This window comes from Sorex araneus, chromosome 6, assembly GCF_027595985.1.
Source record: "Sorex araneus isolate mSorAra2 chromosome 6, mSorAra2.pri, whole genome shotgun sequence".
Taxonomy (NCBI): domain Eukaryota; kingdom Metazoa; phylum Chordata; class Mammalia; order Eulipotyphla; family Soricidae; genus Sorex; species Sorex araneus.
The window spans coordinates 97,286,040-97,300,130 of NC_073307.1; the positions used below are offsets into that span (position 1 = coordinate 97,286,040).

The 14,091-nt window shown below is 57.6% G+C and overlaps 1 protein-coding gene across 3 annotated transcripts in view; it reads left to right on the plus strand.

The window, feature by feature from the left end:
- The window catches only part of SREBF2 (sterol regulatory element binding transcription factor 2), a 48,771-nt gene that overhangs the window by 18,838 nt on the left and 15,842 nt on the right, over positions 1 to 14,091 (plus strand). For 2 of the 3 annotated variants that reach the window (XM_055142332.1, XM_055142334.1), the window contains exons 2-7: positions 6,607 to 7,062; positions 7,802 to 7,974; positions 8,695 to 8,841; positions 10,378 to 10,599; positions 11,616 to 11,730; positions 11,811 to 11,992. In XM_055142332.1, the coding sequence (XP_054998307.1) occupies positions 6,607 to 7,062; positions 7,802 to 7,974; positions 8,695 to 8,841; positions 10,378 to 10,599; positions 11,616 to 11,730; positions 11,811 to 11,992 (1,295 nt within the window). The remainder of the gene's footprint in view (positions 1 to 6,606; positions 7,063 to 7,801; positions 7,975 to 8,694; positions 8,842 to 10,377; positions 10,600 to 11,615; positions 11,731 to 11,810; positions 11,993 to 14,091) is intronic. The other variant, XM_055142333.1, reaches the window with a different exon arrangement.

The following is a 14,091-nucleotide window of genomic DNA, read 5'->3' on the forward strand; positions in this document are numbered from 1 at the left end:
ATAACACAAACACTTGAGAGAACCTTTACCACCACACTCAGTTGTTCTTTGTTTTTGTGCTTTCTTTGTCAATAAAGAATTTAAAATACTGAGGTGTTTTTCCTGAGCTTCTATAGCGAATCCCCTTGAAGTACTTGATGCTCTCTTACCAAATCCCTGTGCCTCCTGGCTGTTTGGTGGAGTGATTGTAGACTGCAGTTACCTATTCCGTCTCAGCCTTCTGATGTTACTGCTGTAGGAGGACTGATGGGTTCCAGCTTCCTAACTGTTCCTCTGGGCCACCGGAATATTCAGGGGTGACTGATGTTTAAGGTCCTTGAGATAGAAATGGAGATGGATCACGAACAGAACGGGGGAGAGAGAGAACCGTTATCTTACCATTGACCCAGGTTTGATCTACTGGTCTACATTTGATTTTTTTTTATTATTATTATTATTTTAGGATTTCCCTCCCCTCCCCGCCCATTGTCTCAGAAACCTTGTAGGTGGGGAGAAAGGGTCATCGCCATGAAAGCAGGATACTTGTTCCTCATGATACTTATTGATTGTGGAGTTTATGCCCGCTTCAGTCAGCTTAATCAGTGGCTGAATAAATACCAATACTCCTACATCTTAAGAAAAGGACACCTGCTGAAAATTAGGTTTGCCAATTCCCTCCTCCTCCTCCGTGCTGGTTGGTGGTGACCCATCTCACCTCAGAAGTCAGTACACATTAAAACCATGCTTGTTTCTGTGGACTGAGATGTGTGGGGTAGTTGTAATGCGAAAGATCACAGGCACAAAACAAAATGAAGAACATCCAGGCAAAACTTATGATCTGATCTTGGAGAAGTAATGAAAAATCATGTTCTTCCACTCAGCAGCACTCAGACTCATATACGGTCCCTTCTGCTGCAAGGAAACAAATGTGTGAGTTTCCTAAAATCACTACTTCATACGAAAACATTCAATAAACGCCAAAGGCTGGGGCTGGAGCCATAGTACAGCGGGGAGGGCATTTGCCTTGCACGTGGCTAACCCAGGTTCGATCCCCAGCATCCCAGATGTCCCCTCGAGCCCTGCCAGGAGTAATTTCTGAGTACAGAGCCAGGAGTGCCCTGAGCGTCTCTGGGTGTGACCCCTCCCCCCCCCCCCAAAAAAAAGGCCATAAGGCAGTAGAAACTCCTAGGGCTGATAGAGGAAATGTGTTCAGCTGTAACCCAAAGGTCAGTCTGGGGAAGTACAGCTCCCCAGATTTGAGCTTGGCCTGCTGGAGCCCCAACTTCTGTCCCTGGCCCTGCTCGGTCCCCAGAGCACCACTGAGTCTGGCCCCCAAAACAAAAACTTCAGGGGGTAACCCCAAGAGACAGAAGCAGGAAATGACAAGACAGTTCCTTTCGAGACAGGAAGCAGTGGGGCCCACCCTCATCCCCAGGGTCACAGGAGAGCCAGCACTGCGAGAGCAGTGCGTTTGATCACGGCGCCGCGTCCACGTGTCCCGCGTGTACACCGGAGCGGGGGCCGGGGGCCTAACTGAGCAGCACAGGTTTACGGGTGTTGGATGGCTAAGACGTGCAGAAATACCGCGATAAGTCTGGCACTTACCTTAGAGAAGTTGGGATGTGTGCTCGTGGGAGTGGGCGTCGGGAGGTCACACTCGCCTCACTGGGAAGGGCCCGTGGGGCTGGCACCGCGGCTCCGTGAAAGAGCATGGGCTGGTGTCAGGCAGGCCCTGGGTTCAGTGCCCAGCAAGCACCAGGGGCACAGGCAGGCTCAGCGAAGTCAGGTGGAAGAGTTTGGAGCCCACCTGGAAGGCAACGGCTGGCGGGGCGCAGTCTGCCCTCCTGCATTTTCTACTGGTTCTGTCATGTGTAAGTCAACACAGCTGACCCCTGTTATCCGGTGCTTTGTACCGAGCAAGGGCTCGCGCAGCCGTCGCTGTGAGCGGCTCTGGCCATAGGCCATGTTAGCTCAGAGCAGCTCCGTGGGAATGACTGGCAGCCACACTTGGTGCCGTGGGGTGTCTTCAGCGAGGCGAGAGAATTGGCCTTGCTTCCCTGGACTGTGTCGGCGCTCGGGTCTGTGGGGGGCATAGCCGGGGGCAGGCAGTGACTCATATGTACCCTTTGAACTGTGTCCCCAGCCCTAGCCACGGTTTGTGGAAGAGAAACCTCCATGGTGCCGAAAGGTAATACTCACCCAAGTTCAATGGATACGGTTACTTGATCGCTATGCCATTCTCGCCCCTAAATAAATGAAAAGAAAAGAAAGTTTGGGGGGCTGGAGCGATAGCACAGCGGGGAGGGTGTTTGCCTTGCACGTGGCCAACCCAGGTTCGATTCCCAGCATCCCATATGGTCCCCTGAGCACCGCCAGGGGTGATTCCTGAGTGTAGAGCCAGGAGTGACCCCTGTGCATCACCGGGTGTGACCCAAAAAGCAAAAAAAAAAAAAGAAAATAAAGTTTGACAACCATGATAAAAAGCAAATGTCCTTACTAGGTGAAAGTTTTTCAGATGAGTAAAAGGACAAATGGGCGTTTTGTATTCTGTTAGGGGAGTGGGGTGGGGGGTGGTCAAAGACAAATGCAAAATAAAATGGGTACAAGAGCAGGTAATTGGGCTGGAGTGATAGCACAGCGGGGAGGGCGTTTTCCTTGCACGCGGCTGACTTGGGTTCGATTCCCAGCATCCCATTTGGCCCCCTGAGCACTGCCAGGAATAATTCCTGAGTGCAGAGCCAGGAGTGACCCTTGAGCATCTCTGGGTGTGACCCAAAAAGCAAAAAGAAAAAAAAAGAGCAGGTAAGTTACAGATGCAGAAGTGGCCAAGTAAAGTTGAGGCGTGGGAGGGCTCCACCTGCACCCTTAACTGCAGGGCTGACAGCTGCGGCTATTTCCTCCTGTCGGAGGAGCAGACGATGCTGAGAAGGGGCCGGAGAGATAGTACAGCAGTGAGGGTGCCCGCCTTGCCCTTGCGTGTGGACAGCCCAGGTATAATCCCTGGCACCCTAGATGCCCTCCAAACCTGTTCGGAGTGATCCCTGGGCACAGAGCCGGGAGTAAGCCTCAGCACAGCTGGGTGTGGCCGAAAACCCTAAAAAGGGGAAATAAGAAATAATCAGGGCCAGAGAGAGAGAGAGAGAGTACAGTATCTGGGGCACACGCCTTGATCCCCTGTACACATGGTCCCCCAAGTTGGCGTGAAGGGCCCGGAGCACTTCTAGGGTATCTGGGGTGGTCCCAGCCACTACAGAGCAGCACCTCAGTGTCCTCGGACCGAGCATTGAATTACCTGGCCCAGTTGGCCAGCGGGATGTGGGACCCAGGCCCTCTGAGTACATATTTGCATATTTTTAAGCTGAACGAAGCCTTTCCAGCAGGGTGTGCAGTTCATATGAGCGGTGAGGATAAATGGCCTTTGGGAGCCGGCTCGGCCAGCATTGAGCAGAGCAGGGTGACACAGAACCCGAGAGGGACCTGGGGCTGGCCGTGCATTGGGCGGCAGCATTACCCCCTCTGGGACTGTGGGTTCCTTATCCCTGCCCAGATCCAAGCTGAATGGATTTGGGGTTACCTTACTCGCAGGCACTATTAGGCTGAGCTGGGCAGAGTGACAGGTCCGTGTGACCTTGGCAGGGGGCTGGGGTCTGGGGTGTCTGTGTTTGAGGCCCAAGGTAGGTCACAGCACACAAGTGACACCCAGAGCCTCTGAGTTTGGTTACTGAGACCAAACCCCCGAGGTAGTAGTCTCTGGGGACCCAGCCTGCTTTTTTCAAACAACTTAACACTCGGTTGAAACTGGGGACAGGAAGGGGCTTAGTGGGGGAAGTGACAGCTCACTGGGTTTGCAGGCCTACAGGGGCCCCCCAGAACCAAGGGGACCTGTGTGTGTGTGTCCCTCAGCTCCGGGACGGCAGCTCTTCGTGCCGGAACCAGCTTCGTTTTCAAAGCCCCATAAAGTCTGGCCATAAAACCCGGCCTCCCGTTTCTCCATGCGGAGGCCAGCGCCCGGGTAATGGCACACAGCAGCTGAAGCGGGGACAGTGGGGACAGCAGGGGAGTTCCGGAGCACGCCGCGCCTGAGCCAGGCACCCCCTTCGCTATCACTGCAGACCAGATGGGTTGGGGAGGCCCCGCGTGCCCCGACGGGGTTGTCTGCGGGCGCCTGCGTGTTAACGCACCCCAAGGCCCCTCCACCTGGGCCCATCTGCTTGACCCGAGCTTGTCGCGAGAGGCCAAGCGGGAGCTTCAGGTTCTGTGGAAGCGGCAGCCCCTCCACCCGAGCCCCCTGTTCCTCTCTGAACGAAGCTTTGCCGCCCACAGAGCCTCACCCTCGAGCCGTCATCTGCCCACCAAAGGTTTAGGAGAGGGGCACAGCAGGTAGGGCATTTGCCTTGCACACGGCCAACCCAGGTTCGATTCCCAGCATCCCATGTGGTCCCCTGAGCACCGCCAGGAGTAATTCCTGAGTTCAGAGCCAGGAGTAACCCCTGAGTATCGCCAGGTGTGACCCAAAAAGCAAAAAAAAAAATAAGATTTCCAAAGGTTTAGGAGAGAGCTGGGTGCTGTGAGCTGAGCTGGGTGGCACCTGGTACCCGTTCACTCCGTGCTCCAGGGGCACAGCCAGCACCAGGCGTGAATGCTGAAAACGCCGAAAACTCACAGCAGACAAGACAAGTGAGTTTCCTCCAGGCTGCATTTGTGGCCGGAAGTCATTTCCCCGCTCTACACGACTGGTTGGGTCGACCCTCGGGCCCATACGGCCGACACGGGACCTTGGGGTCCGCACAGCTGGCTAAAGAGGCCTTGGGGCCACCTATGGCCCAAGGCTGTGCCCAACCACCAGGCCCAGGCCTCCTTGCCTACTGGCCTCGTTAGCTCGCCAAGGATGAAATCGTCGGGAGCAGTTTCTTTTGGCTCACAAAGCAAGACTGTGTTCGTTCTCCGCGGAGATTTTATGGGAATTCTGATGGCTCAACAAATTATTAGGTTTCTCCTAATAATTTTCTGCAAGCTCTTTTTAAGCTTGTGTCGTGCTTGGAAGGTGCAGGCAGCGACTACTTTGTTTAAGCTGAGTGTGGAGCTTGTGGACAGCTCTCATCTTGTGCAAGCGGTTAGAATTGGCTGGTACAGGGGCTGGAGTGATAGCACAGTGGGTAGGGCATTTGCCTTGCACGCGGCCAACCCGGGTTCTAATCCCAGCATCCCATATGGTCCCCTGAGCACCGCCAGGGTTAATTCCTGAGTGAAGAGCCAGGAGTAACCCATGTGCATTGCCAGGTGTGACCCAAAAACAAACAAAAAAAAAAATTGGCTGGTACAGTTTATGCTGTTGGAGGCAGTCGGCCCATGTCCCGTCCAACACGGCAGGCTGAGAGGGACAGAGCAGAGCTGAGGCGTTGGTGAATAGGGCGGGCCCCGAGCCATTTCAGTGCTGGTGACACCGTCCTCCTGGCAGGCTGGAATGACTGACACTGAAAGTGAAGGTGTCCCAGATGAAGCCACAGTAGATAACATTATATTACACCCCAGTAGCTTTCACTAGGCCCAACGTAAACCTTCATACTGCAACACTGGCCCCCCAAAACACACACACACACACACCACCCCTCCCCCCTCCCTCTAGGAGGAACGAGCTGGTCTCGAGGGTCGAAAACAGGTGATTCCTTTTTTCCCATCCCAACAGCCTCTGGCCTTGAGCACCTGCACCTGTGACTTCTTAGGATCATGGCCGAGAAGCACAGAGACGGCCGGCGGGCTGAGCATGTGCCCAGCACCATGTGCAACCCCCCCACCCCCCGCCAAGCACTGCTGGGAACGGGCCATGAGCACAGAGCCGAGGGTAGCCCCTGATCATGGCCAGGTGCACTCCCCCCCACCCCCCAAAAAAAGAAGCACGTAGTGGGGAGGGAGGGGAGTGTGGGGGATTGTCTGTCCGGTGCCGCCACGAGGAGGAAGAGGCCTGCTTCAAGCCAGGTGTGGAGCGATGAGGGATGAGTCCCGCAAGCAAGTCTGAGGTCCGGGAACTCGGGGATGCTCTCAGGGCTCCATAGAGGGGTGGGGGGGGAATCAGAAGGCCAGGGCGTCCCCTTTAAAGCCTGGACTCAGGGGGCAGAGATCGTAAGACAGGCAGGGCGTTTGCCTTGCACGCAGCCGACCCAGGCTCTGTTCCCAGCACCCCGTATGGTCCTCCGGGGAGGGAGAGTAGGGCGGCCTGGCTTGGGCACTGCCGTCCGGGGAGGTGGCCTCACGGTGCCAGGCTGCTCCAGGATGGGGACTGCCTGCTCTCGTCCCTGCTGCCCCACTGAGCAGCGGGACCCTCCCCCTACACACCCAGGCCCTTGTGGCCCTGATGGAAACAGTGGACGGGGGAAGGAGTGGGCACGTTGGCTAGTGCTCAGCCCCGGGCCCTGTTTCTGCTGGCGTCCCAGGAGAGCCCGGGATGTCATGCCTCTGAGACACACGTGAAAGCTCAGATCCTTTGTGTTTGTTTCGGGGCCACCAGGTGGGGCGAGGGCTTCCTCCTGGCCGGGCTCGGGGCGGTCGCTGTTGCGTGCCGGGCAGCGGCCCCAGAAAGCTGCAAGGGTTTGAGTAGCAGTGACGTGATTCCTGTTGTTTCTTTTCCAGAGATGCTGCAGTTCGTCAGCAATCAAGTGGGAGAGTTCTCGGACTTGTTCTCAGAGCCGCTGTGCGGCTCCTTCCCGGGCGCCGGGACGGCTGGCAGCGGCAGCGGTGGCGGTGGCAGCGGCGGCAGGAACAGCAGCGGGAGCCGGGGTGGTGGGAGCAGCGGAGCCAGCGAGCCGTCCATGCCCCGCCCCTTCAACCAGGTCCCCTTAGCCTCCTTCTCCCCCTCCACGGCGCCCCCCCAGGCTCCCGCCCTGCAGGTCAAAGTGTCCCCTCCCACCATCCCCACCCCGCCCAGGGCCACTCCCGTGCTCCAGCCGCGCCCCCAGCCGCAGCCGCAGCCCCCCGCCCCACTGCAGCAGCAGACCGTGATGATCACCCCAACCTTCAGCACCGCGCCCCAGACCAGGATCATCCAGCAGCCTCTGATATACCAGAACGCAGCGACCAGCTTCCAAGGTGACTTGCCGAGCCCAGCATGACGGGCACATCAGATCAGAGTTGACGGGGCCGTTTCCAGGGTGCTCAGGCCGGGCCTGACGGCGTGTCTGCTCCTGGCCCTGTCTCAGTGTGTCCTTGGTCACTGGCTGCACGGGGCCAGTTCGTGCTCCTCCATGTCTGTTGTCCCTGTGCGAGGCGCTCTGCCCCGGGACACACACTCGGGTCCGAGCACGAGGCCCAGACGCAGCTGAGCCAGCCCAGCCTCGCAGCCCCAGGGCTGTTGGAGCGAGAAAAACGGGGGCTTGACACTGCAGCTCAGAAGCCAATGCTTGAATTTTCTTGCGGGCGTTTTGTTTTCGCTTTGGCTTTGGTTTGGTGTTGGCGGGTGGCTACTCCCGGTTACGTCAGTGCTCGGGGGACTACATGCCCGGCACGCGCTCCCCTCTGAACCATCTCCCTGACCCCCCCCAATTCAGAGTGTTTTTAATAGACTTCCGGGATTTGGGGGCTGCGGGGTGGCGGAGGCCCAGGCCTGAACTTGAGCTCAGGAGCCCCGGGAGCGGTGGGCGGGGCCTCTGCTGGCTCCCGGGCTGGACGCTCTTGCCCGCCCTCGGCACCCGCAGGCAGGCGCCGGGGTACTCCCTGCCAGGAATCTCAGCCAGCCCCACAGCAGCAGGGGGGCCCTGGGGCTCCCTAGGAGGCACCCCCTTCTTGGCCTGTGTGTTCCTCCGCGTGACTCTCCCGCTCTCCTCCCCAGTCCTTCAGCCACAGGTTCAGAGCCTGGTGACGCCCTCGCAGGTGCAGCCTGTCACTATCCAGCAGACGGTGCAGGCCCAGCGGGTGCTGACGCAGACGGCCAGTGGCACACTACAGACCCTCGCCCCAGCGGCCGTGCAGGCGGTGGCCGCGCCCCAAGTGCAGCAGGTGCCGGTAGGTAGCTGGCCAAGAGGGCAGGGGGAGCCACGGCCCAGTTCCCATGCACAGAGGCCCCAGCACTCACGCAGCCGCACTGCTCCCAGGCACCTGGGCTGGAGAACCCGGGTGCAGGGGCCGGCCTGTCTCCACGCCGTGTCCCGCCGTGCTGCGCTGGCCTAAGACACTTATCTCGAAAAGAAAAGCCACATTGGGGCTGGAGCAATAGCACAGCGGGTAGAGCGTTTGCCTTGCATGCGGCTGACCCGGGTTCGATTCCCAGCATCCCATATGGTCCCCCAAGCACCTCCAGGAGTAATTCCTGAGTGCAGAGCCAGGAGTGACCCCTGAGCATCGATGGGTGTGACCCAAAAAGAAAAAAAGAAAAGAAAAGCCACGTTTGCCTTTTTTGCTTCTCAGCCTGGCTGAGTTTTTCTACATCAGACTTCTCTCCTCTCTCATGCCCTCCGTGGCCCCGCCAGGCCACTGGCACTGCTCCCCGAAGCCCAGGACCCTCTGTGATAGGCCCTTCCTCCCCGTCCCTTGAGTTTCACGAAGGGTCAACTTTGGAAATGGCTTCAGGATGCTGCTTTCATGAAACCTTAATCTTTCCATTCCGGGGCATGGGTCTGTGTGTGCAGCGGGAGTGAATGGGAGCTTAGGAAACAGGCTGCCTGCCTGCCTGCCTGCCTGCCTGCCTGCCTGCCTGCCTTTCACGCCTCCTCCTTCGTCCTCCAGGTCCTGGTACAGCCTCAGATCATCAAGACAGACTCCCTGGTTTTGACCACACTGAAGACAGATGGCAGCCCGGTCATGGCCGCCGTCCAGAACCCGGCCCTCACCGCCCTCGCGGCCCCCATCCAGACGGCCGCCCTGCAAGTCCCGGTAAGAGCCGCACATCCCGCCGCCCTGCCCCTTCCCTCCTCCCCCCTCCTCCCGAACATCCCGCAAGGTGTTAAAATTCAACCTCGAAATCCTCCGTACCCTGGGCGGTAGGTACAGAAGCCTGGTGAATGCTTCACCCACCTCAGATACCAGCCTCTTGCCGTTCTTTCTCCTTGAAGTCCCACCCGTTCTGGTTCTGTGGGAGCACTGGGCTCTGAGAGGGGCGCAGAGGGCTAGCAGAGGGCCCAGGGCCTGGGCAGCAGCTCCACGCAGGGCCATCTGCCTCAGCCACCCAGTAGGGAGAGACCGTGAGGGGGTCAGGGGAGCCTTTCCTGCAAGATCATTCTCAGCAGCCTCGGCACCTTGCGGCAAGAGCGTCTGGCAGAGCCCAGGGGGGTTAGCGTTGCAGAGCAAGCGGCGTCCGTCAGGCCGACACTGGAAACAGCCCCGATGTTCGTCCACAGAGTAAACGTCCACAGGGTTATGATAGGGGCATCCGGTGAACTCCAGCCCCACAAGAAGGAGCTTGATGTGTGCGGTGCAGCCACGTGGCCAAACCCTAACGGAGCATCATGGCGTGTGCAGACAGCCCCGCTAGGCAGGGCCCAAGGGAACTGTTGGTGGGACAGAGTCCGTGACTGGCTGGGCTCTCTGGCTTACTCACATTTTACACACATTACAACGCAGAGCTGCATGCTTGTGTGTGTGTGTGTGATGCTTGAGGTGCTTCCTGATGCCGTGTGTGTGTGTGTGTGTGTGTGTGTGTGTGTGTGTCATGCTTGAGGTGCTTCCTGATGCCCTCTGTGTGTGTGTGTGTGTGTGTGTGTGTGTCATGCTTGAGGCGCTTCCTGATGCCCTGTGTGTTTGTGTGTGTGTGTGTGTGTGTGTGTGTGTGTGTGTGTGTGTGTGTGTGTGTCATGCTTGAGGTGCTTCCTGATGCCCTCTGTGTGTGTGTGTGTGTGTGTGTCATGCTTGAGGCGCTTCCTGATGCCCAGTGTGTATGTGTGTGTGTCTTATGCTTGAGGTGCTTCCTGATGCCCTGTGTGTGTGTGTGTGTGTGTGTGTGTGTGTGTGTCTCATGCTTGAGGCGCTTCCTGATGCCCAGTGAAGTGGAGCCGCTTTCCTTTGCTTGGCCTTTTCAATCTTCAGGCCATTAATTGGAGAAAATTAAAGTAATGAGATTAGAAACGAAGGAAAGCTGAGAAGGAAAGCTGAGGAGAACGGTAGGGAAGCCCCCTGGGCATTTATTTATTCCCTGAGGGGGCTGTCACCGGAGAGGGGGAATGTGCCCTGGCCTGGCAGGAAGTTGTTCCAAACCCCGAGTGCAGGGCGCAGGATCCTTGAGCTCAGCCACGGCCCACGGCAAAGCGGAAATCAAATGCCTTGTTTCCAGCATCCCTGGAACAATCTTAAGACACCCGCCGCATTGGGTGTGTTTCTGGAAGGTGATGCTGGAGGGGCCCAGCCCTGCGGCCGTCTGTGCCCACCAGGCTGACCGCGGCGCCTTTCTGCCTGTGTCTGTCTGTGCCCGTCCAGACCCTGGTTGGCAGCAACGGGACCATTCTTACCACAATGCCAGTGATGATGGGGCAAGAGAAAGTGCCCATTAAGCAGGTCCCCGGCGGAGTCAAGCAGCTTGAGCCCCCCAAAGAGGGGGAAAGGCGGACGACACATAACATCATCGAGAAGCGGTATCGCTCCTCCATCAATGACAAAATCATCGAGTTAAAGGACCTGGTCATGGGGACAGACGCCAAAGTAAGTACCAGAAACGATGATATCTGAGCCTGACCCTGTGGGTGGGCGGCTGCATGCATCTCCCTAATAGTACAGCGGCGAGGGCACTTCCATTGCACACGGCAGACCCAGGTTTGATCCCCAGAACCCCATGTGGTCCCCCCATCCCACCCAAGAGTAATCTCTGAGCACAGAGCCAGGAGTAAAGAAGCCCTGAGCACAGCTGGGGGTGGCCCAAAAACTTCAAAATAAGCAAAAAAAACAAAAAAAAAAAAAACATATACAGTGACAGCCCCAGAAAATTTTTTCTGAGATGCCCTGAAATTTGAGAACAGCCCAGAACTCTTCACCACAGAAATCTGCCTGTATGGGGACTCAGGCCTACGTCGCCCACTCAGGCTACCTAACAGGTTCCTACGGGAGTTTGGGGGAACCGTGGGACCACCTGGTCCCGGGGATCAAACCCAGGCTCCTGCAGGTAAACGATACGCTGCAGTCCATTTAGTATTCTCCAGTCCTCGGGCTAAGCCTTTTTGTTTTTGTTTCATTTTTGCTTTTTTGGGTCACATTCAGTGAAGCTCAGGGGTTACTCCTGGCTCTGTGCTCAGGAATTACTCCTGAGTAATTGGTGCTTGAGGGACCATATGGGATGCCGGGGATTGAACCCGGGCTGACCCTGTGCAAGGCAAATACCCTCCCCACTGTACTATCGATCTGGCCCCAGTTTTTTGTTTGTTTGGAGAAGAGGGACCCCGCCATGCTCAGGGGACCGTATACAGTGCCAGAGAGACCCCGGCTACACGCCCTCCACTCTCCGAGTTCCCTCGGACCCTGGGCTGAGCTTTCCACACGTGTGATCGCAACCCAGCAAGCAAGCCCTCGACTCGTGCCACCCATTGTCCCCGTGTGGAGGCAGAGGGAAGGGGAGTTCCTCTTGAGTGGCACAGTTCATCGGTGGGTGGGGGTCAGCATGCAGACCCCAGAGCCATGCTCCCCCCTCCCCGCCCCGCTGAGCCGGCTCCTCCCCTCCCTTCCAGATGCACAAGTCGGGCGTCCTGCGCAAGGCCATCGACTACATCAAGTACCTGCAGCAGGTCAACCACAAGCTGCGCCAGGAGAACATGGTCCTGAAGCTGGCCAGCCAGAAGAGCAGTGAGTGCCCGGGGCAGGGGCAGGGGCAGGCCCAGGGGCCCCCTCGGCCGGCCCCGCTGACCCGGGGGATTGCTTTGCAGAGCTCCTCAAGGGCATTGACCTCGGCAGCCTGGTGGACAGTGAAGTGGACCTGAAGATTGATGACTTCAACCAGAACGTCCTCCTCATGTCCCCGCCGGCCTCCGACTCGGGCTCCCAGGCCGGCTTCTCCCCCTACTCCATCGACTCGGAGCCGGGCAGCCCTCTGCTGGATGATGCGAAGGTATGAACCCCAACCCCCGACATCCCGTGCCCACCAGCTCCACATAACCCCGTGGGGGGCACAGGAGTTGGCCCAGCCCGGTGTCCAGAGAACCGGGACGGGAGATGGACTCGAATGTTGGGCAGAGGAAGGCTGGGAGGGGCTGCGGGGGCCCCTCCACTGTGACTGGTCCTCAGAGAGCAATCTGGGCTGGCTCCACAGCAGAGGCAGCAGCTGCCGCGGGAGCGCCTCATTACTTCCCTCCTCTGAAAGGAAGTCTGGCAAGAATGCTCTGCGAGCAGCGTGTAGGCTGGGGCCACCTCTGGGCCCTCTTCTGGAAATAACAGTCTGCCGTCTTAACGGATAGCACGCAGCCCGGGGCTCTTAATCGCCCGGAAAGCCCCCGGTAGTGGCGCTGTAATGGAATTAGTTAAAAGAGGCTTGAGCCCGCTGAGCTTCCCCAGGGCCCCCCCGGAGACCGAGACGGGCGGCGCAGCAGCGTACTTGATACTGGTGGTTTCTGACACCAAAAAACAGAGATTCCCTCGAGCCCGTGGGTCGGACCAAACTGTTCATTGTGGCATGTCCTAAGTGCTTCGAGGAAGGTTTGTTTTTGAAGTAAATGGCATTCTGTTTGGTAATAACAGGCTATAATGATGTGCCGGTTGAGTTAAGCATCTGAATCCTCAGAAATTCTCGGATGGTTTTAAAACGCCGAGAAGGGGCTGGAGCGATAGTACAGTGGGTAGTGTGTTTGCTTTGCACGCAGCCGACCCGGGTTCATTCCCCAGCATTCCATATGGTCCCCCAAGCACCGCAAGGCGTGATTCCTGAGTGCATGAGCCAGGAGTAACCCTTGTGCATCGCTGGGTGTGACCCAAAAAGTAAAAATAAAATAAAATGATATATATGCCTCTCGGAGAGCCTGGCAAGCTACGGAGAGTATCCCGCCCACACGGCAGAGTTTGGCAAGCTCCCCATGGCGTATTTGATATGCCAAAAACAGTAACAATAGCAGGTCTCATTCCCCTGACCCTGAAAGAGCCTCCAGTCATTGGGAAAGACGAGTAAGGAGAAGCTGCTAAAATCTCAGGGCTGGGACAAATGGAGACGTTACTGGCGCCCGCTTGCGTAAATCCATAAACAATGGGATGACAGTGAAACAGTGAAAATAAAATGCTGAGTAGCAGTGGGGTTGAGCTCAGTGATCGAGTACATGCCAAGAACCATGTGACAGGACAGGCGCACTTTGGGTTCTCACTGCCCTTCCTCCCTCATGGGCTGCCCCCGCCCCTGGTTTCCCTCTGAGACGTCGGGGTGGGGGGGGCAGAGGCAGCATTGTCCTTTCAGAGTAGTCATTCCTGTGGGGTGTTGGTTTGGGTTGGGCTTTTGGGGTCACACCCAGCACTGCTCAGGCCTTACTCCTGGTTCTGTGCTCAAGAATCACTCCTGGTGGGACTTGGGAGAACATATGTGGTCCCAGGAAGCGAACCCAGGTTGGCTGCATGCCAGGCGAGCACCCTGCCCGCCCTGCTCTCTCCGGCCCCCAGACTGCGGTCTGCAGTCCACTCCGTTAAGGCCCAGTGGGTGTGGAATACAATATGCCGACTCAACAGCGCGGTGCAATCCCGAGAGGTTTTGACTCCAGCAGGAGGGACGGCATCTCCATCCCCACAGAGGAGCAACCCCAGGCCCCCTCTTCCAGCTCAGACCCCCGTGGTCTGCTTCCACACCCTGGTTTCGCTTTTGGGGGGTTCTCCTGAAGCTGTCGCAGTGTTCCCCTGCAACTGAGCACCCAACCCTGCGTGTCCCCAGTAGCTCTGAGTCCATTTGCTTCGGGGGGGGGGGGGAGGCAGGATGGGCAGGTCAGCTGATTGTTGTGGCTTGTTTGTTTGTTTTGGGCCACACCCATCGATACTCAGGGATTAGTTACTCCTGGCTCTGCCCTCGGGAGTTACTCCTGGCAGAATGGGTGGGGGGGCCTTCTGGGGTGCTGGGGACTGAACTTGGGTTGGCCGTGTGCCGGGCCAGCTCCCTCCCTGCTGTACTATATCTCTCCAGTCTGTCCTGTGACTTTTTTTTTTCGTTTTTGCTTTTTGGGACACATCTGGCGATGCACA